At 60.7% G+C, this 25,367-nt stretch overlaps 1 protein-coding gene across 1 annotated transcript in view; it reads right to left on the bottom strand.

The window, feature by feature from the left end:
* DNAH10 (dynein axonemal heavy chain 10) overlaps nucleotides 1-25,367 on the bottom strand; it is a 55,056-nt gene that overhangs the window by 24,029 nt on the left and 5,660 nt on the right. Inside the window, exons 5-40 of the mRNA XM_045576114.1 lie at nucleotides 24,983-25,098; nucleotides 24,559-24,775; nucleotides 22,858-23,015; nucleotides 22,003-22,233; nucleotides 20,900-21,090; nucleotides 20,415-20,613; nucleotides 19,493-19,687; nucleotides 18,835-19,005; nucleotides 18,161-18,337; nucleotides 17,690-17,815; nucleotides 16,902-17,077; nucleotides 16,442-16,593; nucleotides 15,862-16,026; nucleotides 15,238-15,445; nucleotides 14,872-15,028; nucleotides 13,563-14,039; nucleotides 13,081-13,239; nucleotides 11,760-11,876; nucleotides 11,575-11,677; nucleotides 10,897-11,075; nucleotides 10,436-10,647; nucleotides 9,869-10,022; nucleotides 9,349-9,582; nucleotides 9,038-9,160; nucleotides 8,167-8,400; nucleotides 7,144-7,367; nucleotides 6,050-6,319; nucleotides 5,772-5,955; nucleotides 5,209-5,343; nucleotides 4,504-4,656; nucleotides 3,791-3,979; nucleotides 3,350-3,496; nucleotides 2,764-2,955; nucleotides 1,888-2,006; nucleotides 792-950; nucleotides 576-711 (exon numbers count right to left, since the gene is read on the bottom strand). Coding sequence (XP_045432070.1) covers nucleotides 576-711; nucleotides 792-950; nucleotides 1,888-2,006; nucleotides 2,764-2,955; nucleotides 3,350-3,496; nucleotides 3,791-3,979; nucleotides 4,504-4,656; nucleotides 5,209-5,343; nucleotides 5,772-5,955; nucleotides 6,050-6,319; nucleotides 7,144-7,367; nucleotides 8,167-8,400; nucleotides 9,038-9,160; nucleotides 9,349-9,582; nucleotides 9,869-10,022; nucleotides 10,436-10,647; nucleotides 10,897-11,075; nucleotides 11,575-11,677; nucleotides 11,760-11,876; nucleotides 13,081-13,239; nucleotides 13,563-14,039; nucleotides 14,872-15,028; nucleotides 15,238-15,445; nucleotides 15,862-16,026; nucleotides 16,442-16,593; nucleotides 16,902-17,077; nucleotides 17,690-17,815; nucleotides 18,161-18,337; nucleotides 18,835-19,005; nucleotides 19,493-19,687; nucleotides 20,415-20,613; nucleotides 20,900-21,090; nucleotides 22,003-22,233; nucleotides 22,858-23,015; nucleotides 24,559-24,775; nucleotides 24,983-25,098 — 6,539 coding nt within the window. The remainder of the gene's footprint in view (nucleotides 1-575; nucleotides 712-791; nucleotides 951-1,887; nucleotides 2,007-2,763; nucleotides 2,956-3,349; nucleotides 3,497-3,790; nucleotides 3,980-4,503; nucleotides 4,657-5,208; nucleotides 5,344-5,771; nucleotides 5,956-6,049; nucleotides 6,320-7,143; nucleotides 7,368-8,166; nucleotides 8,401-9,037; nucleotides 9,161-9,348; nucleotides 9,583-9,868; nucleotides 10,023-10,435; nucleotides 10,648-10,896; nucleotides 11,076-11,574; nucleotides 11,678-11,759; nucleotides 11,877-13,080; nucleotides 13,240-13,562; nucleotides 14,040-14,871; nucleotides 15,029-15,237; nucleotides 15,446-15,861; nucleotides 16,027-16,441; nucleotides 16,594-16,901; nucleotides 17,078-17,689; nucleotides 17,816-18,160; nucleotides 18,338-18,834; nucleotides 19,006-19,492; nucleotides 19,688-20,414; nucleotides 20,614-20,899; nucleotides 21,091-22,002; nucleotides 22,234-22,857; nucleotides 23,016-24,558; nucleotides 24,776-24,982; nucleotides 25,099-25,367) is intronic.

The following is a 25,367-nucleotide window of genomic DNA, read 5'->3' as shown; positions in this document are numbered from 1 at the left end:
GCAGGCTCCCTGGCCTCGGGTGGAGGCCCATGGGGGAGGAACCAATCGACGTGACTCTCACATCAATGTTTTTCTCTCTGTCTCTCCCCTCCCTTCCACTTTCTCTGAAAAAAGTCAGTGGAAAAAATATCCTCCGGTGAGGATTAACGAAACCAGCACCTCCCTATAAAGAGGATGCAGGCCGAGACCGGTTTGGCTCAGTGGATAGAGCGTCGGCGGGCTGAAAGGTCCCGGGTTCGATTCTGGTCAAGGGCATGTATCTTGATTGTGGGCACATCCCCAGTGAGGGTGATGCAAGAGGCAGCTGCTCGATGATTCTCTCTCATCAATGTTTCTAACTCTCTATCCCTCTCTCTTCCTCTCTGTAAAAAATCAATTAAATATGTATTAAAAAAAAAAAAAAAGATGCAGCGTGAGCAGCAGCCACACAGGGCCACAGTGAAGAGGGTGAGGCGGGGCTGGGGCACAGTGTGCTCAGCTCACACTTCCTGCACAGTCTGAGCTCCTGCAATCGCCCGCCTCGGTCCCACCGTAAGGACCAGCACAGCCGGTCTGACGCCATGCCTGTCACGTGCCTCGAAGAGCAGGGCGCAGTGCGCCTGCAGCCGGATGCGCTCGCCGTTGGCCAGCGTCAGCAGCTTGTTGTCGTCCATCACGGAGTTCATGTTCTCCACCCACAGCGCGTCCACGTCGCCATCGAACAAGATGTACCTGCAGCCATGCCGGCCGTGAGCCGAGCCCAGGTCCCAGCTCCCGCCCTGGGCCCGGGGAGCGCCCCCCTGGAGACGCACTTGCGCTCCTTCTTGTCCGTCGGCTTGTTGATCTCCCGGAAGATGTTGGACAGCACGCCGTCCGTCCAGTCGCGGGTGGTGGGGTCCAGGATGCCGTAGAGCTCGATGACGCTCACGGCCTTGGGGTTCAGGATGTACAGCTTGGTGGTCAGGCCCAGCCTGTCAGAGGAGAGGCCGCGGGAAGGCTGAGTGCGCCGGGACTCGCTGCTCTGATAAAGCGCGGTCCCACCGCTCCCTGGCTCCCACTCCGTGCGAGGTGGCCACCGTCCACCAGCACCACGGCCCAGCACAAGGGAAGTCCACACCGGAAGTCCCGCTGTGGGGGACAAGGAGACAAGGAGAGGCTCATGTGCACACACAGGTGTGCTTGCCCTGTGAGGGATCTAACAATAACTGAGGAGTGACGTGCAGGATATTGGGCATGGCCGCTCACAATCAGGAAGCCACTGCGCCGTTCCCTCGTGAGAAACAAGAGGAGACATGAGAGGTGACGTCACTCGCCAGGTTTCAGACGAGCGGGGAGGGTTAGGGCCACAGAGATGCCAGGCTCAGCCTGGTCCTGCTGCGTGCCAGCTGCGCCGAGGCCTTTCCAGCATCCAGCTCCTCTTAGGACACAGGGAGCGGCCAGAATGCCCAGGTCACAAGGAGACATCACGCCACAGGTCATGACCTTGTAGAAAGTGACCTTAGAAGTGCGAGGTCACTTTCCCGCCAGCAGCGTGGCCCCTGCAGGGCTGGCAGCCATGAGGCCTGTGGGGCGGGGCTCTCTCTGTCACTCTGAGGCCCCGCTGACTCTCAGAGTCACCTGACACCAAGAAGACATGACCTAAGTGACCACTGAGCAGCCGCATAGGAGAGCCTGTGAAATGCTCCTTCACAGCCACTCACGGTCTGATGCATGAGTCACTGTTCCGCCTTCTAAAACACGTTCAACGAACCGCAGTAAGACAGGAGGTGCGGTGACTTTAAAGGGGTGTTTGGGACAAACTTGACCTTCCGAAATCAGAGCCGCCCAGCCGCCAGGCCCCGCCCAGCCACCAGGCCCCGCCCCGCCCATGCCAGGCCCCACCCATGCCAGGCTGCAGGGCACACTCACTTGGTCTGCGCCTGGCACAGGGTGTTGATGACCACGGACTTGCCGCCTCCCGTGGGCCCCACCACCATCGTCGTGTGGCGGGTTAGCATGGTCTCGTACATCTGAATGACTTTATCCACCTGGAGACCAAGTGCGCAGCTGGGTTAACACACATCTTCTTTTTTTAAATAGCTCCACCGAGCTGTGATTCACACACCACACGATTCATCCGATAACAGTGTACAACTAGGTGGTGCTCAGTGCGTCCCACGGCGGGGAGACCGTTACACACGGAGACCGTTCCTCTCACCGCCCTCCTGAGGACCCTGCACTCACCGGCCACTCTCCCGCCGGCACCCACTCACCCCGGTGTCCCTCAGCAAGGCCACTTTAACCTGGTAAGTGTGATTCGGGGAGGGGGCGGTGGGCTGGGAGAGAACATTAGATGGTTGGACCCCAAACAAAATACGTAAGTTCTCTGGTGACATTATGCCCAAAAAATCCCAAACCAAAAAGCCTGGACGGCGGTCCCTCCACACAACAGGATTCCGCTCACCTTAGTAAGGAAGGAAGCCCTCACGCCTGGGGGCAGGAAGGCACCGTGGGGCGCGGTGCCAAGGAAACACGGCAGGCACGGGAGGACACAGAGCGTGTGACTCCGCGGGGAGGAGGGGCTGAGGGCAGGCTCAGACGGGGTGGATGGCGGGTCCCGGGGCGGGGTAGGTGACACAGAGCTGGTCGGGAGGATGAACCGGCCTGGAGATGGTGGCGGGCGGGGTGGCCGGGCAGCACGGGGATGTGGCAGGGTCCTGGACTGGACACTGAGAGTGGCACCTTGGATGGCATCTGTGCTCGGCCGCCACTCCAGGAGATAACCGGGGGAGGAGAAGCCCCTACCTGCACCGGCAGGATCACAAAGCCATTCTCCTCGAACACCTGCTCTACCGCGTCGTTGAAGCTCGGGTAGCGCACGCGCGGGCAGTCCATCCCGGGAAACAGGTCGGAGATCAGGCCGAGGAACAGAGGGACGTCCTCGAAGACGAACTTGGGCAGGTTCATGTCGCGAAGCGCCCGCATCAGCACCACATCCTGGCCGGAAGGAAACACGGACGTCTCGGGGCGTTTCCCCCAGGCCCGGGGCTGGGCTGGGAGCCCCCTTTCAGAACTGGGTGGCGTTTCACCCCGCAGAGTGCTTCCCGGGAGCACAGGCCGCTCCGCGTAAAAGAAACCCAGCCGCACCTGTGACCGCAAAGGGGGCAGCACGCATGTCCGTGCCTTGGGAGAGCCTCGGGTCCCAGCCTGCTCCCGCCACCCTGCACACCCCACAGGAAGCCTCACACACTCAGGTTCTGGGAGACACTGAACTTGACCTCACAGCCATCAGGCCAATTAGAAGCAGACAGGCCACATCAAGGCCGGAAAGCAAATGGCACAAAGGCTAAGACGGAAACTGAGCCGCCTGGCCCCGCACACATGCGCCCACCTCCTTCAGCTCAGAAGAGCCTCTCTTCAGCTCGCCCGCCATGACCAGCACCGACTTCAGGGCTCGGAGCCCGAAGTCGTAGTGATGCTGCTTGGAGAGCTGCTCCCGCGCCAGCTTGTACAGGACAGTCATCTTCTTGGCCAGAGTCTGCGGGAAAGATCGAGAACATAAAGGAAGGAAGTGACCCACAGCGTCCACGTGAAAGCTCTCCGCGGGCACGCACGGCCGCCTCTGCAGGACATAGAGGGCCCTTCCCCTCCCTGTGCACGTCAGGGGCCGGCTCAGAGGACGCCCGGGCGGCGTGGCCCGAGCGGAGTGCAGACGCATGAACCAGGAGGTGCCGGGTTGTGGGCTCCGTCCCAGGAGGGTGTGCAGGAGGCAGCCCATCGATGACTCCCATCACTGACGTCTCTGCCCCTCACCCTCTCTAGCACGGCTCACCTTGGCCGCCAGGAAGCCCTCGGAGAAGAGCATGATCTCGCAGATCTGCTGCAGGTCGGGCACGATCACCACCACGGGCCTGAAGAGCGCCTTCACCGATTCGGGCAGCTCCGTGCGGCCGGCGTAGCCGGGGTTCATGGTGATGAAGATGCCCATGCGCGAGTCCAGCGAGATCTCCTGCCCTTCAAACTGAGGACAGGAGGGGTCGGGCTCCGGCCGCCACCGCGGGGACAAGGGGCTGGTGGCTGAGAGCCTGTCCGATCCCTGGGCACCAGGCGGCCCTGTGCTTGGGCCTGTGTCTGGGGACAAGCCTCGGCTGCCAGGCTGACCTGAACCAAGGCTCCCCACCCGAGAGGCGGGGGGGGGGGGGGGGGGGCGCGCGTGCACAGCCTGGAGGAAGGCAGCATTCCCGTCACGCCATTCCTGCGGAGGACGTGAGGACTGACGGTCACCTGGGAGCCCCCCTGGGACGCAGCAGGGCCCCGAGGACATGGCCTCGCCCTCATGCTGCACCACGTCCCGAGAGCGCTGCTCTGCTTGCCCACACCCAGTTACACGTGAAGCTCCGGAATGTTCCTTAGTCCTCAGTTTGGGGAAACCCACCCGTCTGCTTAGAAAACAAACCCGCCGCTGAGCCGGGAGAAAGCCTGGTCTGACGCGGTCACAGGTGACCCCGCAGCGTCCGCCCGGGAGCGGCCAGCGGCCGGCCTCACCTGGAACGTGGTGAGCTGGTGCATCAGGGCGTTCCGGATCGTCTGGATCTGAGACGAGATGACGGACAGCACAGAAGCGTCGATCCGGTTAAACTCATCGAAGCAGCCCCAGGCCCCACACTGAGCAAGGCCGGAGAAGATCTTTCCGACGGCCTGGGGTGGGACAAGGTTGGGACAAGGGGTTTATCTTCAACGTGGCGGGTGGCACGCGATGGGCACCCCAAAGGGACGGGGAAGCAGCCTCTGGCCGCCCCACTCATGGATCTTTCTGGCAAGACTTCAGAGGCCCCTCGCGGCCAGCCCCCACTCACAGGACTTGACAAATTAAAAACTGTGACGGTTAGCTCCAGGTTTCTGGAGTGTTCTTCAAATTCTGGAAAACCCAGCAACACTGGCTCCACTTCTCCACTGGCTACCAGGAACCAGAGCTGGACGGCGGCCCTCAGCTTGAGCTGTGCTCAGCGGGCCAGTCCTTGCCCTGCTCCCTGCTGCCAGTGCAGTCAGCAGCACTACCTGCCTCTGCCGGGCTCTGAGGTCCAGACACTTACGCCCAGGCTGCCGACAAAGCAGAGCCGGGCGGTCCCGAGCTGCGGCAGCACAAGGCTCTCTCTGCGCCGCCCGCTGCCCAGCCAGGCATGGATGTGCGAGGGCCCCCCGCCCCCTCTGCCCAATGCGACGGCACCGGGAGGGGCGCCCAGGCCTTACTTTGTAGTCCATGCCTTCGCCGCAGTTGGTCACAACACAGAGCAAACCCAGGGCTTTGGCCAGGTCCTTGGTGGTCTCGGTTTTGCCAGTCCCTGCGGGGCCGGCGGGGGCCCCTCCCAGATACATGGACAGCGCCTGTCAGAAGCCAAACGTGGATCATATGTTGCCTGATTCCTGCGAGGAGATGTGCCATTTCCCCGTTCAGCACCCGAGTCTGAGACGCAGGCGTTGGCAGGTGCTCACCCGCAGAGATGCGAGGAGGGCTGTCTGCTCTGCCGGCTCCGAGCACCCCGCCTCCTCCTCCACCTCCTCCCCCCGCATCGCGTGCCTCCTGCCTCTCCGGGACACCAGGCACCGATCGGGCCAGCCCTTCAGCGCTAAGGCTGCACAGAGCCTGCTTCTGAGCAAGGCCGCCCCTGAGGCTCCGACGGACATGAATCTGGGGAAGACACTGGCAGCCCGGGGCTCGGTCACAATCCCCACGGCCACGTGTAGAAAAACACAGGCCCACAGGCAATGGCGACCACAGGAGCCCGCTGTCCGCCCGCCCGCCGGCCGGTCACCTGGGTCAGCGTCAGGTAGATGCGGTCAGTGAGGGGCGTGATGACCAGCCGCCCGTTCAGCCCCATGTACTCGTAGCCGTAGCCGAAGGTGCCCGTGCACTGGCGGATGTTCAGCTCGTCCGGCTCGCGGTCCCAGTAAAAGCGCAGCTGGCTTTCCCACTCGAACTCCTGGGCGTCCAGGATGCTGGGAGGCGAGACGGAGTGGGTGAGCGGGGAGGGGGCCGGGGGTGGGGAAGGGAAGGCGGACACCAAGGGGCAGGAGTGATGGGGAGAGCCACCTGGCCCTGATGAACGAGTCCACGATGTCGCGGGCGTGCACGTCGATGATGAGCTCCGTGTTGTACTTCTTGCGGTCGTTCTTCTTCAGCTGCATGGTGATGCGCGTGACCAGCTCGTCGATCTGCCGGTGCATCTTCCTGCCGAAGGACTTCATGGCGTGCTTCTCGCCCTTCTGCACCTGGTGGAAGACGTCCTCCACCTCCCAGGTCCACCACACCTGGCAGGCGGCCAGCACCATCATGCCCTGGTACAGCAGCATCCAGTCCACCCTGCGGACAGCACCGAGCTCAGGCCGCTGCCGCCAGGCACCCAGCTCAGCTCCACCGGGAGAACTTCCTCTCTCGGGTCCGGACTGGGGCCGGCAAAGGGCAACATTCAGGCAAAGCTCTCCTGGCAGGACAGGGAGTCCAGCCGGTGTGGCTCAGTGGCTGAGCATCGACCTAGGAACCAGGATTCCCGGTCGGGGCCCAGGCCCGGGTGTGGGCTCCATCCTCAGGGGGGGCGTGCAGGAGGCAGCCGGTCCGTGATTCTCATCATTAACATTTCTCTCTCTCTCCCTTCCTCTCAGAAATATGTAGAAATGTACTTCTTAAGGTAAGAATAAATACAAATAAATAAATAAAAAGATGGGGAAATGCCAGGCCACGTGCATGCCAAGGTGGGGGGGGGGGACTTTGGGTGCAGAAAGGGGTGGCGTGGGCATTTCCCAGTTAATCAGGCTGCATCCCCTCTTGTTCGCCAGCCAAGCGCCAGGCACAGCGCTGCCCTGGCAGAGGGCAGTAATGACACAGATGAAACAGCGTGGCTTAAAATTCCAGCGCCTGGGAGCGTGAGAGAATGCACGCTCAGCGGTCACTGCTCCCAAGGGGGAGGTGCCCATTCGGTCAGCTTTTGGATGTCATCTGGGACAGCGCTGAGCCCAGAGCCAGGGCCACAGAATGACAGCTGGGCGGACAGAACCCTAATGTACGAGACACCTCCTGTCCGCTCACAGAGCTAACTGCCCAGTGGTCAGTCAACCCACCCCCGCCCTCAGCGTGAACCCATCGGACGGTCCCTGTGAGAGAGGAGCACATGGAGGCCGCGGCCGTACCTGCTTCTGTCCTCACAGTATCTGTAAATGGCCTCTTTGGTGATGAGCCTGTTGGTTCTGCGCATCTCGTTCAGAACCGCCGTCATCCAGTCCTCCACGCGCCCCTCGGCCCGCACCGTCCTGCGGAACTCCATGACCTCCCCCTCCGCGGAGATCATGGCGGACACCAGCTTCTCCCCGCTGTCCCCGTCCTGGAACCTCAGCGCCGCTATGTTGTCATACATCTGCAACACAGCAGGGGGCGCCCGTGACCCGGAGCCCGCGCTGCGGCCCAAGAGCAGCCTGGAGGGGCACCTGAAACACGTGACCTTCGCCCAAACGCCCGTTCACGGGACATACACGCACACGGGCACTGACTACTGTCCTGCGCTGTGCGAAGGTCTGCAGTAAAAGAAAGAGCCCCAGCCAGTTACTCAGTGGTTAGAGCCCTCGGACTGAAGGGTCACAGGTTTGATTCCCAGCCAAGGGCATATACCTCAGTCACAGGCTCGATCCCCAGCCCGGATCAGGGCACAGGTGGGAGGCAACCAATCGCTGTGTCGCTCTCACACCCGTGTTTCTCTCCCTCTCTCTCCCCCCCACTTCTCCCTCCTTCCACTCTCTCTAAAAACCAATGGGAAAACATTCTCAGCTGAGGATTATGAAGACAAAGAAAGAGACAGATTCCCTTCCCACATCTGAGATTCTGGAGTATGTGCTGGTCTGGAGAGATGTGTGGACACATGTATGAACTGAGCACAGGAGCGGGGAGAGCCAGGGGCTGAAACGCCGAGGGCTGAAGGATGAGCCCACTGGGTCACGTGGGCAGATGCTTCTCCTCTCTCGGCCGGAACAAGCACAGCCACGGCCCTGGCAGATGAGGCTGGGAGGACTACCCAGACCGTGCGGGAGGCCGGCACGCCAAACCTGCCGTTCGCTGCCTATCCTCGCGGCCGGGCACCAGAACCCGTTCGCTGCCTATCCTCGTGGCCGGGCACCAGAACCCCAGCCCCCGCAGGCGCCCCGCCCCCCGGGCCGGCCGACCTTGATCATGTGCTCCTGGACGCAGAGTGGGTCGCTGCTGCCCAGAATGCTGAGCAGCTCGTCGTCGGAGATGAAGAAGAAGCGAGGGAACGCGTTGCGCTTGGAGTCCAGGTAGTCGTTGAGGCTCTTCTGGCACTTCTCCAGGCCCTCGCTGATGTGCTGCAGGTCCGAGAGGCGGTTCGGGGCCTCGCAGCATCTCTTGATCACGGGGTCTTTCAAGGTCTCGCCCATGATCTGGACAAGGTCAGAGGATGGAGGTCAGACACTTGCCTGCGCCCGGGCTCGACAGAGAGAAACCCACACCCAGGAACCACGGTCTCTGGGGCCAATTCTCATGGGCAGGTTCCCTTCCGACAACCTACAGCCAGGAGTTCATCCTGAACGTGGGAACATGTCAGGCACAGCCTGCGAGTTACTGACGAACACAACTGTGTCCTCATAAGATGCCTGAGGAAAGGCATTAACACACTTCCTCAGCTTCACGGTATGAAATACATGTCTCCTTATTATATATCCTAAACTATGACATAAAATTACACAAAATGCCACCTGTAATGGCTCCCTAAGCCCACCTACGTAGAAGAAGATATTTTTAAATCTGACATAAAAGTGGCCGAGTTCAGGGGATGGCACTCTGGGGAGAACTGTGGAAGATGCATCTTTTCTTCATTTTCCAGTTTGCTTTTTTAAAGCAAGTGTTACTTTTACAATAAAAACAAGTAAATACTCAGAAGAGCCACAGGCCAGCAGCCACAGCTCACACAGGTGCGCACAGGGCAGATGGAGGCCACGCGTAATGACAGAGCATCCAGAAGCTGGAGCGGGCGGGACGCCACGTGGAGGTGCGTGGCGCCCAGCCCCTTTGACTTGCCCTTTTAAACACTTTGTCGATGTTGTCGAATTTCTTGGCCTCCTCCGGCAGCTGCGAGCGGATGTCTCCGCCGATGAAGATGCTCTCCAGGTACATCCACTTCCTCTGCACCAGCATCCAGATCTGCGCGCAACAGGACCTTGGCCGGCGCCCGCCGCGAGGTGCGGGGGGCACCCCCCCAGCCCGGGAGTGTATGGGACGTGCGTGCCGTGTCCCTCAGAACCATTTAACCACAAAGGAACACCCGCTGCCCCCACCCCACCGGCGGCTGTGGGCCGCCCCCCGCCGGGCCCCGCCCCCGCCGGCCTCACCTCGATGACCTCGCCGATGAGAGAGAGCGTCTTCTCCCACTTGTGCACCGTCTGCAGGAAGGGCCCCACGAAGCGGCTGCCCGAGATGCTCTGCAGGTTGAACGTGTTGTCGTCCAGGCACTGGATGATCTCGTCCACGGAGCCCAGGATGTAGCCGCGCTCCTGCGTGCCCTTGAAGTACTTGACCACGGAGAACTTCATGCTCTCCCACGTGTCCAGGATCTCCTTCACGGCCTGCCGGGAACGGGATGGGGGGGGGGGGCAGAGGGGCGGCTCGGCCCGGAAGCGGAAACCAAGCAGGACCCCGCCCATCGCAGCCCCTGAGCCTGTCCGGGGTTCCCCGAGCCCGGGGTCTGGGTGGTTTCAGAATAAGCAGAGGCGGCATGGAGAGGCGGCCTCTCTGGCGAGGACTCCATCCGGTAAGCGTGCTCCCTCGTGGCCCACGCTCTAGTTCGGGCGCGAGCAGCGCTGTGTGGCGGCGACGCCTCCCCCGCCCCCGGCCCGCCCGGAAGCAGCCCACCTTCTCGATGGCGATCTCCTTGATGGCCGCCGTGACGATCTCGTTGAGGACGTCTGCATGCTTGTCGAGCTCCATGGCGAACATGTTCTCCAGGGTGAACGTCTCGGTCATCTCGAAATACACGCCTGTCTTTTCCATGAGCTCCTTCCAGTGCCTGGAACACACGGACAGCCGAGCATGGCGCTGGGTCACCCCCCGCCCTGGAGTCCCGGGCGGTCCCATGGCGAGCGCTGCTGGGACGGGACTCTGAAACACGAGGACGGCCTGGGACTGCTCCCCAAGCCCCGGGGGCGCCCAGGAAACATGAGCTATCTACGCGGGTCCGTGTTTCCCTGGACGGCGTCTAAAAAAACCTCTGGGTGAAGAAAGTGCAAACGACACCACCCCTGACAGGTGGCTTTCTGCCGGAAACGGGGACCCTATGGTGGATCATCTCGCAGGAAGTTCACAGAACAACATGCCACAGAAACAGCCTCGCCCCTGTCTACTCGGCACCGAGCCCTCGCTCTCAGCCATCAGGTCTCAGAGAGACACAGCCTGAGCTCGGAGCTCAGAGGCCCGGCCCACCTGTCCCGCAGTGCCTCGTGCTTGAGGTCCAGCAGCAGGGGGATGGAGTCCTTGAAGGCCTTCATCTTCGCCTCCAGGTGGAAGGCCACGGCCAGGTTGCGGACCATGCGAGGGAACTTGCGCAGGGTGCGCAGGAAGCCCTCGATACCCTCCTGCAGGAACTGCACGTTCAGGTTGATCCAGAGCGTCTGCGACCACTCCTCCTTCGCCACCTGGGGGGGAGGGGGCATCAGCGACGCCCTTGGAAGCATGAAGGCAGCGGGACCCAACCGTGACCTCTTGGTGCGTGCGTCAAAACCACCACTGAGCCACCCGGCCGGGGCCCTTTGAGCCGTTTTTAACTGAGCCGGCCAGTGACATCAAGAACATTCAGTGCTGTGCGGCCATCCCCACTCTCTAGTTCCAGGACCTTCTCATCACCCGAAGGGAAACCCCGTCAGCCGTCTCCTCGTGCGGCTCACCTTCAGCGACTCGTAGAGCTCGTAGATCATGCGCAGCCCCGTCATCTCCTTCTGCACCTTCAGCAGCTCCGGGTACATGGTGATCGGCAGGTCGAAGAGCTTCTCCGCGTTGGCCAGCTCCTGGCGGTTCTTCTCGTGCCGGCCCAGCTCCCTCTCGAAGCTGCCCAAGAGCTCCATGCCTGGAGGGAGGCACGGGGCGGGGTACACAGAGAATTTAGGGGTGCAGACCGGAGGGGAGTCATGCACGAGGCTCATACCCCATCGCTGCACCCCCCGGCACTGTCAGGGAAGACCCACTGGGAATCACTGATCTCGTCCACTTTGATCGTACCTGACACCGGGGCCACGTCACCAGCCAGCCCCTCCGTTAGAACTCTGGGCATGCTCCCTCCTCTCCAGGGTCCCCGCCTGGCAGGGGCCTCAGAAGCCCCCCTCAAACTTCTGAGGCCCCTGCCAGGCGGGGACCCTGGAGAGGAGGGGCTTTCAATGTGACCAGCCCCCGACCCCAGAACAATGGGGTCAGGCAGTCAGGACCAGCCCTGCATTCGTGGTTTTCCCAGCTGCCCCAGGTGGACCGGTACGGGCAGGCTAAGAGCCACCGCTCCATCCCGTCTCCCCTGGCATCGCCATGGAAAGTGAACTCCGCTCAAACACCTGGAGGACCGAGACGCTTCTTACCGCTGTCCAGATCTTCCCCCACCGAGCCGGGGCCTTCGAGGTAAAACCGTTTGGCAAAGTCCTCGATCTGCTGCCTGAAGTTCAGGATCTCACTTCGGGTGATCTGAGGAAAGCGGGGGGCCTTCACTCGACCCCGCGGGGGCTCCCTAGTGACCGCGCCTCGGGGAGCACCAACGCGACGCTACCTCCGTGAAGGTCCTCTTGATGCTGCCGAGAGCGTGCTCCGCGTTCACCGAGTTGGTGAACAGTTCCTCCCACATGCTCTCAATCTTGTCCGCCAGCTCCTTCTCCGAGCTGGAGGGCTGAGGAAACAAGAAGAAGAAGAATTAAAATAAAAAACAGAACAAACAGTAAGGGGTCAGCATTTGGAGGTGAAACGTGTGGTCAAAGCTACTACCCGGGGACTTGACACGCTAGAACCAACAACACAGCTGGTTGGGTGATAAAAGTGACACTTACATTAAAAATTATACTTTTGTAATTAAAATTAACTCAGGGTAATTTTTACAAATAAACAGTTGACACAGAAGGCGAGACAGATAACTGAGAGAATAGAGCTTCGTAAAGTGAAAACCAGCTTCAGATCCACAGCCCAGGCTGGCTAATGCATCCAGTTGTGCTGTCAGAGCAAAGCCACGCCCCCTCTGAAACCACGCCCCTGAAATCACGCCCCCGAGACCCCTGCATGCAGCCTCCAGCGCTCTCTGCAGTCTGTGGGACAGCACAATGCCCAGCACGTGCTCAGAGAGAACAGGAGACGAGGACACACATGACCTGGCTGAGACCAAGGGCAAAAGCTGTGGGACCACGTGGAAGAGACAGCGCGAGGCTGTAGGACACAGGGTTTGGAACCACTTCACTTGACAGAGGGAAGAAAGCAAAAGGCAAAACCGAGAATTTCTGTTGTAATTTTAAAAAATGTAAATTTGGCCTAGTGCGCATCTTCCTGAGGAGAGGTCTCCCCGGTCAGCCCAGGCTGCTGCTCCGGGGAGGCATTCAGAGCCGTCAGCAACGAACAGGCTGCCGTTACTGGAGCCACGCGGGCCCAGGAAACAGGCTCTGAGCTCATGAATCCCAGCAACTGGCGTGGGCTTTCCGTGTACATCCCCTCCCCTCGGGTCACACACCCTCTACGCAGGCGGAGGGAGGGTCTGACAGGCCCGGGGGACGCAGGCGGAGGGAGGGTCTGACAGGCCCGGGGGGACGCAGGCGGAGGGAGGGTCTGACAGGCGCGGAGGGACGCAGGCGGAGGGAGGGTCTGACAGGCCCGGGGGGACGCAGGCGGAGGGAGGGTCTGACAGGCCCGGAGGGACGCAGGCGGAGGGAGGGTCTGACAGGCCCGGGGGGACGCAGGCGGAGGGAGGGTCTGACAGGCCCGGAGGGACGCAGGCGGAGGGAGGGTCTGACAGGCCCGGGGGACGCAGGCGGAGGGAGGGTCTGACAGGCCCGGAGGGACGCAGGCGGAGGCAGGGTCTGACAGGCCCAGGGGACGCGTGTCTCGCTCACGTGCAGGTTGTACATGGCCATGGTGCGGTACCGCTCCTGGACGTCCCTGTACCTCAGCTCCATGACCAGGGACTTGCTCCTCACTTCCGCAATGGTCCCGAGGACAAACTTGAGGTCCTCCAGGGTGCTGGGGCTCTTCTTCAGGTTTCTGCCCAGAACCTGAAACAGAGAGTTCGGCCCTGGCCGGTTCGGCTCTGCGGGTAGAGCGTCGGCCTGAGGACTAAAGGGTGCTGGGTCCCATGCCACTCAAGGGCACGTAACTCGGACGTAGGCTTGATCCCAGCATGTGGGAGGCAACCGATCGATGTGTCTCTCTCTCATCGATGTCTCTCTCCCTCCCCATCCCTGCCTCCCTTCCACTCTCTAGAAATCAGTGGAACAAATATCCTCAGGTGGAGATTAAAGAAAGAAAAGCCAGTCTGGAGGACACTAAACAAGAGGAGACCTGGCCCTCGCGGAAGGTACGCGGCCCCGCCCTCTACCTCCATCTCCTCGTAGAGGCTGTGCAGTTCCTCCCGGGCCGACTCGTTGAGCAGCTTCCCGAGCGAGGCGACCCAGGCCTTGGCGCTCTCCTGCACCGTGTGCGCCAGCTGGCCCAGCTGCAGCCGCACGCAGTGCTCCTCCTTGACCAGGGGCTGGCGCATCACTTCCTGGGCGATCTTCGTGTAGAACTGCAGCTTCTCGTCGTAGGCCACGCACGGGGGCTTCTTGGCGGCAAACTTCTCCATCACGATGGCCTTGTCCAGCTTCCAGAGCGGCCGGTACTTCTTCCACTTCTGCAGGTACTTGGTGAGGTTGACCAGGATCCGGTGGACGTTCTGCGGGATCATGAGCGCCTGCTCGATGATCTGCGGGTTCAGGGAGATGTCGTTGTAGAAGGTGACGGTCACCACTTCCTCCTCCTCGCCCTTCTGCGGGGGGCACTCGATGCAGCTGCCATTCATCCAGCGGACGAAGTTCTGGAAAAATGAGAACAGGGAGAGACGGTACTTCAGTATCCGTTTTGCTGCCTGTGCATCCAGTAGCACACAGTAGCACTGCTTGCTCCCAATGAAAATCACGTTACCCTTGATAAATTGTGCTCCATTGCCCGAAGCACCACCATTCTTGGGTCCTCCACCATCTTCCCACCCAGACCAGTCTGACACTTGACCACCAAGAGGACGAGAGGGCTATTTTAGATGTTTCATTGACTTTAGAGGAAGAGGAAGGGAGAGGGACAGAAACAGAAAAGCACTGAGAGGAACACGGATCAGCTGCCTCCTGCACACCCCCTACTGGGGCTTTAAACTCGCCACCCAGGCATGTGCCCCGATGGGTGACCTTGGTTCATGGTGAGCGCCTAACCACTGAGCCACAGGCCCGGGTCCTCCCGCTTCTTTGGATAAAGGGCGGTCCCTAACAGCAACCCAGAATGTCTCCCAGAGCACCGTGCGGTGGGAGCAAGCACCAAGCCACGGCTGCCACTAACGAGCTCTCTCAATGGCGCATGGCTGGGCGACCATTCCCACTCAGGAGGCCATGAAGCCTGACTTGAACACTCTGGCCCACTGTTTCCAGCAGGGACATGCGGATAGGCCATCCTGGTCCTTAGTCACGTGTGTTCTCGTGTGGAATGGCGCGGGGGGTGTATTAAAGCCACAGAACTGGTCACGCAGAGGAGGGAAGAAAGGGGCCCGATGGAGCCCTGGATGCTCCACAGTCCAGAGCTCCCAGCGGGGGGGGCGGGGGGGTACCCAGAAGGGTCTGGACAAAGACGGGGGCGGGGGGGTGCCGCGGCAGGCTGCTCACCCGGGTGACCTCCACGCAGTTGCGGGCGCAGTGCACGCACATCTTGTCGATCTCGTTGGCATTGGGGTGCAGGATGATCTCCGGGGCCGTGAGGATGGTTTCCGTTTGGAACAGAGGCGTGTTGCCCAGGATGAGGGAGTTGAAGGTCTGCAGGTTCCTGAGAGGGGAGACGGAAGGATGCGGTGTCGCCGAGCAAACACCCAGCAGGCAGCCGCGGGCAGGCTGGAGAAAGCAGCCTCCAGGGCGCCACGGAGTTACATCCCCGGCTTTCTGCCCACAGTTCACACGTTTTCCGAGGTCCCCGCAGCCCCCTAACTGTGCACACGTCCACAGATCCCTGCCGCGGCTCAGCCAGGCGGGGCTCACTTGAGGATGAGCTTGTTGAGCACCTCGTAGACCCGGCTCTCCCAGTACTCGTAGTAGGAGGCCAGCTTGGGCGCCTTGCCCGTGTTGGTGTGGATGACCAGGCCCTCGACCTTGGTCAGCAGCGGCCCGATGGCCAGGTACCACCGGACCATGTAGTCCACGTCCTTGGTCCTCTCCCGGTCGATGTGCTCGAAGAACTCCTTCACGCCTGCGGGGAGCCAGCGTCAGGGAGCACCCCTCCCACCCCACTCCCCAGCGTCTCTCGCGGGGACGACAGACCCAGCCTCCCCATGACCCGCAGTGGAAAGCAGGTCTGCACCGACACCAGGGGGCCAGACCCGACGCCACACTGAGTGGCAGCGTGGCACGGCCATGCAACGTCGGCGCCCAGCAGGCAGCGGTCACGCCAGTGGGCAAGCCTGCTTTTCTAGGCTGGCTTGTTGAACAAGTCAACGTGAGCCATAAGAATTACCCATGATCACTCAGGCACGTGGGTGAGATGTTAGAATGGTTTCATTCCGCTCATGGATTGCTCGTGGGGGGGGGGGCTGTCCAAGCGCACTCACGTGTGCACACATGTGCTTGCATCCCCTCCCCCATCGAGGAAACGAGCCGTGGGCCCACCTGGGAGCTCCTCCTCGGCCTTGGGCAGCGGGAACTTGAAGAGGTTGATGGACTCGATCAGCTTGAGCCGGGAGGCGATGTCGTCCGCATTCTTGTGGATCTGGTGGACCAGGGACTCGAACTTGCCGATGGCCTGCTTGCACCGCGTTATGTAGTCAGAAATCCCTGTGGAGGGAGAGCGAGATGACGCTCAGCAGTGAGGACAGATGAGAGGCTGGAGGGGGGGGGGGGGGTGGTCGGGACGGGAGGGTAGGCAGCTTTCAGCGCGGAGCGGGGAGCCCTGTGGGTGGGGACAGCCTGTGTCCTGGCTGTGGGGGACCAGGTGGGGGAACATGGGATCTCCCCACGCTCATTCTCACAGTAGCGTGCGAATACATAATTGTCTCAAAATTGAAATATTCGTCGTAGAAAGAAAGAGAGCGAGCTGCGGGTCAGCAGAGTGTGCAAACAGCACCCACCTCATCCCCACTCCCACCCGCGGCGTCGGGATGAAGACAGACTGCCCACGGGCTGCTGGCCACACCCGTCGGCACCAGAAAGCAGACCCCCCCATGCTGCCTGCCCGCGGCGCAGGAGGCACCTAGCGAGTTCCAGTTCAGCCTCTTGAACCCGGAGCGGAACGCGCGGAGCAGCTCCTGCGAGTGGTCGTCCAGCAGGACGGTCTCGGCGCTGTTCAGCGTCCCGACCAGCATGTGGTAGTGGTCCAGCATGTTCTGGATGCCCTCCGTGTACCTGCGCGAGCGGGCGGGCCGGCCGGGGCGAGGACAAGGGGCAAGTGAAGCTTTGACCGGGAGACTGCTCCCCAGCCACGGCCCTCTGCTTGGACCGTCTGGTCACTTCTCATTAGAAGCGTCATTGACGTTCCCGGGACAGGGTTTGTTATCGCTGCTTTTAGGTCAATGAGGAAAAAAACATTTTAAACCCTTCCTTCTTATTTCTACAGTAAATGTGGGTCAATATAAAGCCCACAGAAATGCAAGCTCAGGGCCAGGGGCTCCGCGTGATGGTCAGGGTGGGGCAGCCGCTGGGAGGCGTGCTACCTGAGGAATTTGTCCTCCTGCAGGGCCACGTTCCTGGCTAACTCGGGGATGGGAAAGCCCAGCTGCTCCAGGTACTTGGTTTCATTGATGATCTCCCTGAGCGCGAATGGGAAATTGATGGCAAACGTGATGCCCCTGTCGGAGCTCTCGGCGCCGTCCTCAGGGTTGGCAGAAACCTAGGGAGAGACGAGCCTGCCGTCAGCACGGGGGGACGGTCGGGAGGCGGTTAGATCACGGCCACCGAGCGGCACGGGGCCTGGACAGACGGGCCGGGAGCTGGCTGGAACCAGCGCGACTGCACCATTTCACCTGGTGAACAGAGTTTTAATGAATTCCATTTAGCCCCCCAACTCGAAACTTGGGCCACTGAATCCAAAACCCCCCAACTCTAGCTCCCCTCACAACGTGGGAATGCTGATGCTGTGAGACTGGGGGCCGGAGTGAGGAGCGGCGGCCTCGGAACACCCCACACACACCCCACCCCGTCTGTCACTCCCTTCAGGCACGGCAGACCCAAGCCCGCCGGCCCGGCCCTCCCCGCAGCGGGAGGCAGTCACTGAGAGCTGCCATGTGCCGGCCCCCAAGAGAAAGAACAGCGAGAGGCGCATCTCCGAGGTTAAACGTGGGCAACGGCCAGCTGTGCCCTCTGTGGCTCAATAACGCTTATGCCACTGGGCCCAACTCAGGTTGGCAAAGGGGGAAACCGAGGCTGAGCGAAGCTGACGCAGTCCCTGCTCTCCTGCTGCTTCCCCTCGCCTCCCGCCCGGGGCCCGCCCCCGGGGCCGCACCTTCATGAGCAGGCTCTTCTTCATGAGCGTGGGCAGCAGCTGCTCCGTCGTTTCCCTCCACTGCTCGTACTTCCGGTCCTCGTAGTCCTTCATCGTCCTGCCCACTTCCAGGTACTTCAGTCTCACCTGCCCGAACACAGCATTTCCACTTGGCGCTCGGAAATAAGCTTCTCTCTCTCTTTCTGTCTCTCTCCCTCTCTCCTTCCCTCCCTCCCTCTCTCTCTCTTTCTGTCTCTCTCTCTCTCAAAAAGAAATGGCCTACCCACTCTGCAAAAGGAAGCAGACAGAAAGTCACAGATGCCGGAGGGCCTGCTGGGGGCTGCCTGAGCCCCAGGCTGACGAGCAGAGATCGGCAGCGCATTCGGTGCGGCCAGGAACTAAGATGGCTTTCCGTCTTAAAAATGTGTTTTCAGTGGTTCTTGGGGAGGGGGAGGGAGGGAGGGAGCGGGAGAAGGGGGAGTCCCCGCGCACCTCCTCGCCCCGCTCGCTCTCCATGATCTCCTGCACCTCCTGGAAGCGCAGGATGGTGTGCTTGATGCGGTGGAACAGGGAGCGCTCCCAGTAGATGGCGCCCGCCACGGGCGGGTGGTTCTTGTACAGCGGCGGGTTCTCGTGGTTCTGGACGAAGATCCTGTTGACGATGTCGATCTGAAAGAAGCGCCCGCGCCGTGTGAGCCAGAGCCACCGCGTGGCCCAGGCCATCCGGCTGGAGACAGGCCTCTCTGCAGAAATGAACACCGGGACGCCCAGAAATAGTCTAAAGCCGCGTTCTTCTGCTTAACTTACTATTTACTGCTTTTTCGCGTGTTTCCCAGTAACGTTCCTCTTGCTGAACATAAGCTGTGTCCCAACTGCCTCCTAGCTACAGACTGCGCCTCCGTCTGACACTAGCAAGCCTGGCATCTGCTCTGGACGTGGCAGAGGCCTGTGGCAGTGTCACTGGGATCCTGTGAGGACGCACGCACGCAGGGCGCACAGCCACGCGAGGGGATAACTTCCGCTGGGTCACCCCTACTGAACTCTCCGAGCAGCGAGGGCTCTGCGCTGTGGCTGCCTGTGTCACGCGGCACACTGACGTGGGCAGCGCCACACTCGCTGTGACTCTGGGGGAGAGGCCAGTGTGGCTGGCTGTTCCCGTCCGTTACCTCTTTGCAGTACTGCACGAGGATGTCATTGAACTTCATCATCATCTGCCGATTGATGGCCTCCCGTGAGCGGATGTGCTTGAACTTTAGAAGCATGTCAAATGCTGCTTCAGCCGATCGCAGCGTCTTAAAAGACTCGTCAATGAAATTTTTTGCTTCTTTCTCAATAACCTGCCGAAACAAAACAACAACAAAACAGTCAAGAAAACAGGTGCTTCAGGGAGGCTGGTGGGAGGCAGGGATGGCAGATTGGCGCTCGGTTCTCTGCCTGTCCTCAGCCAGCACACAATGGCGGGAAGGACAGTTTTTAAATGTTAACTTATTCGGACAAAGACGTGGGAGAGGGTACAGCGGCAGAGGACACTCTGGAAGGAGCGGCTCTGTGCGAGGCCACGGTGCCCGGCTCTGAGCGAGGCCAGGGTACCTGGCTCAATTTGAACTAATTCATCCAGGGAGAAGTGGGGACAGAGAAGACTGAGGAATCTCCCTTTCACCTTATGCTCTTCTGTATTGTTTCCATCTTTTACAAAAAAGCAGCTATTCACTTTTGTGATTAAAAAAAATACACGCACAAAAACTCAGGAGGAGAACCAAACCACCGACAGGCTTAAAAGGGAGAGCACGGTGTCCGTGTCCAGATCGGTGACGGGTTACTTGCCAGAACTTCGATCTTGAAGTCGTCCATCACATACTTCCAGTAGGGCAAGGACGTGATGGAGAAGGGGTCAAAGGTCAGGCTCTCCATGGGGGTGACCAGGTTGTCCACTCTGCACAGGACGTCGTCGATGCGCTTGGGGTCCCCCGTCACGGCCTTCAGTTCTGGACCAAATATGTTATAAAACTCCTCCATCACCTGCCCAAGCACAGGAGCACCAGGTCACCTTCATGTCGCATCCAACTTTCCTGCGACAAATGGACCGCATGCCAAGCCTGGTCGGGGGGGAGGGACCCTGTCCTGCCAGCAACCTCCTCCCAGTCTGAGCCCGTGGTACCAGACCCGCTGCACACAGGACAGGAGCCAGGTGCCCTGACCAACTGGCCTCGCTTGTGTGCTCGGGCCCCTCCTTCCTCCTCCTCCGTCTCACACCTCGTCCCGGGGCAGCTCCGGGGCCTGCGCCCTGCGCCCTGCAGGGGCCTCAGCATTTCCCAGGACCTGCCCCGGCCAGGAGCTGCAGGGCTTGGCCACGCATCCTGCCACAGTTCCCCCCTGGCCACGTTCTCCTGAGTTCTTGGAAATGCTCCTTCTCAGGCCGGGCCAACTCCCAGGCCGTTTCTTAGACAGAGTGTGACCCATAAATGCAGCAAGAACTTCACGTCTGAAGGTCTACTGCTTTAAAGGAGCTGGTACTGGGCCGGCGTGGTGCAGCGTCAGCCTAGGAACCAAGAGGTCAGGGTTCGATTCCCGGTCAGGGCACAGGCTCGGGTTGTGGGCTCCATCCCCAGTGGGGGGCGTGCAGGAGGCAGCCGGTCCATGGTTCTCATTGGTGTTTCTCTCTCGCTCTCTCCCTTCCTCTCTGACATCAATAGAAATATACTTTAAAAAGGAAGGAAAAGAAAGGAGAGGCACTCGGCCTCCCTACCTGCAGGACGTCGTAGAGATCCTGGCAGATGGTGGACATGTAGTCCGTCCTCTCAAACAGCCGCTTCCGGTCAAACTCCCACCGGGCCTCCCGCCCCGAGGCCTCGATCTTGGCCCTGGTGTCGAAGTAGGCCTTCTTCCACAGGTCCAGCGTGTTCTTGGCCTCCAGCGTTTTGTTCTGGGCAATCGCCCGGTTTTCCCTGCGATCAGAGACCCAGGATGGAGGGAAGGCGGAGAGGCGGTATGGCCGAGCCCCAGGCCTGGGGGAGCAGGTTCCCTGGAGGATTCTAACTGAGGCCTCTTTCTCCAGAAGCTCACTGGGTGGGCAGCTGCTCTGTCACAACGCAAGGGTGGGACAGCAGCTTCGAGGCAGCACTCGTCCGGGGAGCGGGCACGGAGCTCGGGGAGCGGGCGCGGGCAGCGGGCACAGGGCACGGGGGCACGGGGAGCGCACAGAGCACCGAGAGGCAGCGGCGCCGGACTCACTTGAACAGGGTGCGCAGGTTCACCACCCTGCATACGCGCTCGGCGATCTCCCAGGCGATGCGCTCCATGAGGGGGATCATGCGCTCGTCCTTGTTGTAGTGCCGCGAGATGATCCACACCATGCGCAGCGCACTCATCATGGAGGGGATGGTCTCCAGGACCACGTGGAAGCTGGAGCCGTGCGTGATGTTCTGAGCGAAGACGGCGCAAGAGAGAGCAGAGCAGCCAGGTTAGCGCAGGCCCAGGCACGCACGGAGCAGTGCGAGGCCGGCCACTCCCTCTCCCCCACAGGCACTGGGACGGGAACGTGCTGGACAAACAAGACGTTAAACTAGGTCTGCAATTACAGCTAACAAAGCCGTGACAGGCGTGTGTGGCTGTGGGTGTCATGTGTGTCCTATGCACAGATAAGTATACTGAGCTTAGTGGCAAGAGTGTCACCAAATGAATCAAGCTGCTCCTCAGCCGGGGTTTTCCACGCTCCGGGTCCCCGGCAGGAAGTAATGATTTGGCCGGCACTCAGCACCCCCAGAAACACGCTTCTCTCATGTGCATCAGAAGAACATAGAAACTGGCCTATCACACCCATGATGGCACGGACATCATTGTTGAAGGGGAGGCTAGGTTACACACTCGCATACAAACACACACACGCGCGTGCGCACCGTGAGAAACCTAAAGCCAGCGTGCCGACGGCCTGGCCAGCTGAGCCCACCGGCCAGGGCCCCTCAGCGGCGTTAGCCATTGTCACCCCCGGCGCATCCACTAGTTACTGAGTTCTGTGGCCAAAAAATAGACTGTCTCCTGCTGATCTGACCAAAAAGAGACGGCTCTGTGGGTCGCTATCGTGTTTCCTGGGCGGTCAGGGAAAGGGCGCAGTGCCCTGGCTGAAGGCGGGGACGGCATGTTCAGAAGCCCCTGGGCAGGCGCCGCTGAGCACATGGACTCGGCACAGACGCGATGCTGGGGATGAGCCGGCTTCGGGCGGGGACAGTGATGGCGGGACACAGCGAGGATGTGTTCAGTGCACGGACCCACGCCTCCACGTGCTGGCACGGCCATGGCCCTGTGCCCCCGAGCCCGTGCGCATGCCCGCGGCGCACCTTGAAGTGGCGCTCCACGGTGGACAGGAAGCGCACGTTGTCCGAGGCCTCCATGTGCAGCTTGAAGAGGTCCGTCAGCACCGGCTGCAGGTTGGCCACGAGCAGGGAGTCCGACTCCTTGATCACCTCCAGCACCTTCCTGACCAGCGGGAGCTTGGTCTGCTCGTGGAGGGCGCTCAGCGTGGCATTCCTCTCCCTCCAGAACTCGATTTCGGCCAGAGGACCGTTACCCTGGAGGGACACGGACACAGCTGCCGTCCCCGCCAGTGCGGGGGGACAGGGGCTGCTCCTCCTGCCGCAGTGCCTCTGCTCCCCACGGGGCGGATCTGCCCAAGGACGTCAGGTGGACATGTGGCCCAGGAGGGTCCCTCCAGGTGGACCTCAGGACTTCATCGGGGAGACCAGACAGAGCCACATGCTCTTCCTCTGGACAATGGGGGGATGAGGGGCCAGATAAGCTGCAAACCGCGGCCCTGAAGGAAGCCAGGCGGAGAGGAAGCCCCACAGAGAGGAGGCCGGAACTGAGATTCCCAGAGAAACGCAGCCGGGGCCTTGATCAAACCACACCTGAAGCCAGCCTGCCTCTGGACTGCTCAGTTCTGTGGGGCAGCCAATGCTTTCTTACGGAGGCCAGCTGGGCTGTGTCCTGTTCTGGGAGGCCCAACCCTCCTGATTGATCCCAGCATTGCCTTCATCACCCCGGAAGCAGCCTGGCAGCGCAGCCGTCAGAAGCCCCCCCAATGCCTTGGGGACGTTTACTCCACCCACTGAGGCGGTCCCAGGATGGTCAGAAAGGAGGCTGCCCACGGGGACCCCGGACACGGCCCCCGCCAGCTCCGGGAGCAGCCTTGGCACCTGCGGGGTCTTCCTCAGCTGGCCCTCCACGGCCATGGAGATCTGGCCCAGCCAGTTGATGACACACTGCTCCAAGGCCTCCACAATCTCCGGGTCTGCAGCCAAGGCGGACACCTCGCCCTCCACGCTGATGGAGGGCATTTCCAACTTGATCTCCCCTGCGAGGAGAAAGGTGCCGTCAGTGAGGTTCAGGCTGATCCACTGGCTCTTCTCCCCCCACCTCCCCCCAGCCGACCCATGATTCTCTCTCATCATTGATGTTTCTCTCTCCCTCTCTTTTCCTCTCTCAAGTCAGTAAGAATATGTTTTTTAGTCAGTCCGTGTGAGGCGACACATCCCTGCCCTGACCTGTCTCCGTTTCATTAGAGCGAGACAGAAATATTTTAGAGTATTTGTCATTGTTCCAGGGGTGAGCCCGATCAAAGGAATGTAATGATTTACGATGTTCCTGAATTTAAAACCACCAACTTCCGCTTAAAAACTGAGCCCTGGCTGGTTTGGGTCAGTGGTTGGATTGCGGTTGGATTCCAGTCCAGGACGTGTCCCTGGGTTGCACGCTCCCAGCTCTGGTCGGGGCATGCAGGAGGCAACCAATCAATGTGTCTCTCTCACATCTGTGTTTCTCTCTGTCCCTCCCGCTCCTTTCCACTCTCTCTAAAAATCAACGGAAAAAATATCCTCAGGTGAGAATTAAAAAAATTTAAAAAGTAGGGCCAATTTGTTTTAAAAAACAAAACAAAAAACTGGACCAGAAGAATACAGCTAACATGTGTGAGCTTTCCTCATGGGCAGAGTCCTGCTGTAGGGGCCTCAGAGTGCGCCTGGAGGGGGGGGGGGGGCGGGGGCAGCACAGGGCGGGCGGGGGGGCACGCCTGGTGGGGGGAGCATGGTGGGGAGGAGCACACCAGGGAACTTGCAGACCTGTCCTCTGGGCACGTGAATCTGCGGGACAGGAAGTGGGAATACACACACCCAACCTCTAACGCACGCTGACGGGCACGTGAGATTGTTAGAGAGAGAATGTCTCAGCCTTGGTTGTATTTCAGCTCCAGGCCCAGAAAGTTAGCAAAACCCGATAGGCAGCTCCAAGGCCGACCTCAGGACCAGGTGCCACCAACCCACCGTGGAGACCATGGCCAGGAAAGGACTCCCCTGGGAGCTGCTGAGTGTTCCAGGGGATCCTCCCGCGGGACCTCCCCTGAAACCTCCCCTTAACGCCCTCAGGACGGAGGACCCTCCCCCTCCCTTCTCCCCAGACACCTGACCTTCACCTTCCACCGGTCTACACTGCCAGGGCCCCCTTGGCCTCTGAAACTGTTTCCTGAGCCCATGTCTTCTACCAATCACTTCTTCCACCCTGAGGTCTTTTACGTAAATGTTATCTATTAAGAAAGAGTGCACCGCCCAGCCAGCGTGGCTCCGTGGCTGAGCATCGAACCATGAACCAGGAGGTCAGGGCAGAGGCCCGCGCCTGCAGGCTTGATCCCAGTGGGAGGCGTGAAGGAAGCAGCCGATCCGCGATTCTATCATCACTGATGTTTCTCTCTCCCTCTCCCTCTCTATTCCTCTCTCAAATCAGTAAGAATATATATATATGTTTTTTTAAAGAGTCCTAAGTTAAAACAAAAAAGCTCGTGGACCCCTAAGTTGCCTTTCCAGGTGACCTCATCGCCTGAGCCAGAGGAGGGGCTGAGAGCTCGCCTTCCAGCTGCTGCACTGTGCGCTGGATGTTGTTTGAGAATTTCTGGAGGTTCATTAAGAACTCGTCCCGTATTAGCTGAATGCCGTGGTATTCCACCGTCTCCCCGGCCACGCTCAGGAGGTCCGCGTCCGGGTCCGTGGGGTCCAGCATGTCTCCTGGTGGCAAAGCCGAGCTCGCCTCCTTGTGCTGATTGAAGGACAGCGCCGGCAAGAAGACCTGAGAGGCCAAGCGGGTGAAACCAGTCACCACCCGACCCCGTGTCCATGGCGTGTGCTCTCGGAGCGCCCTGGCTTGGGATCAGAGGCACAAACGTAAGGACAGAGCCCAGGACGGGGCCTGGACCACGAGCTGCGGGCCGCCTGCTCGCGGAGGCTCCGGGGCCTCCCTCTTATCCGCGCCGGCTCCGCCTCCGCCCACACGCACCTGACAGACAATGTCTCTGAGGAAGTGGAGAATGTTCGAGTTTAGGATGCCGTACTCCAGCGTCTCGGGCATGATGTCCATAGCTTCCTTCATGTAGCTGGCTTCCGAGATGGTCTCTGAAAGGGAGCGGGTGCAGGGGGCTGCGGGCGCAGGCAGACAGCTCACACCGCATGTGAGGTCAGGGGCCAGCACCCTCTGAGGCCTAAGGCCGTGTACGCCAAGAAGCGTTCCGGCCTCGGACTCAGAGTCCACGCCAGTCCCATTCCCACGACGCCCCTGGCCTACGAGACGCTGAGACACACACTGACGCACCGGGGTCCGGACCGGGACACGCAGCGCCCGGCTGAAGCCGGACGAGAGCAGGACCAACTAGCGGTTCCTAGAA

Source organism: Pipistrellus kuhlii, unplaced genomic scaffold, assembly GCF_014108245.1.
Source record: "Pipistrellus kuhlii isolate mPipKuh1 unplaced genomic scaffold, mPipKuh1.p scaffold_m20_p_74, whole genome shotgun sequence".
NCBI lineage: Eukaryota > Metazoa > Chordata > Mammalia > Chiroptera > Vespertilionidae > Pipistrellus > Pipistrellus kuhlii.
This window is presented reverse-complemented; position numbering and strand designations above follow the sequence as displayed.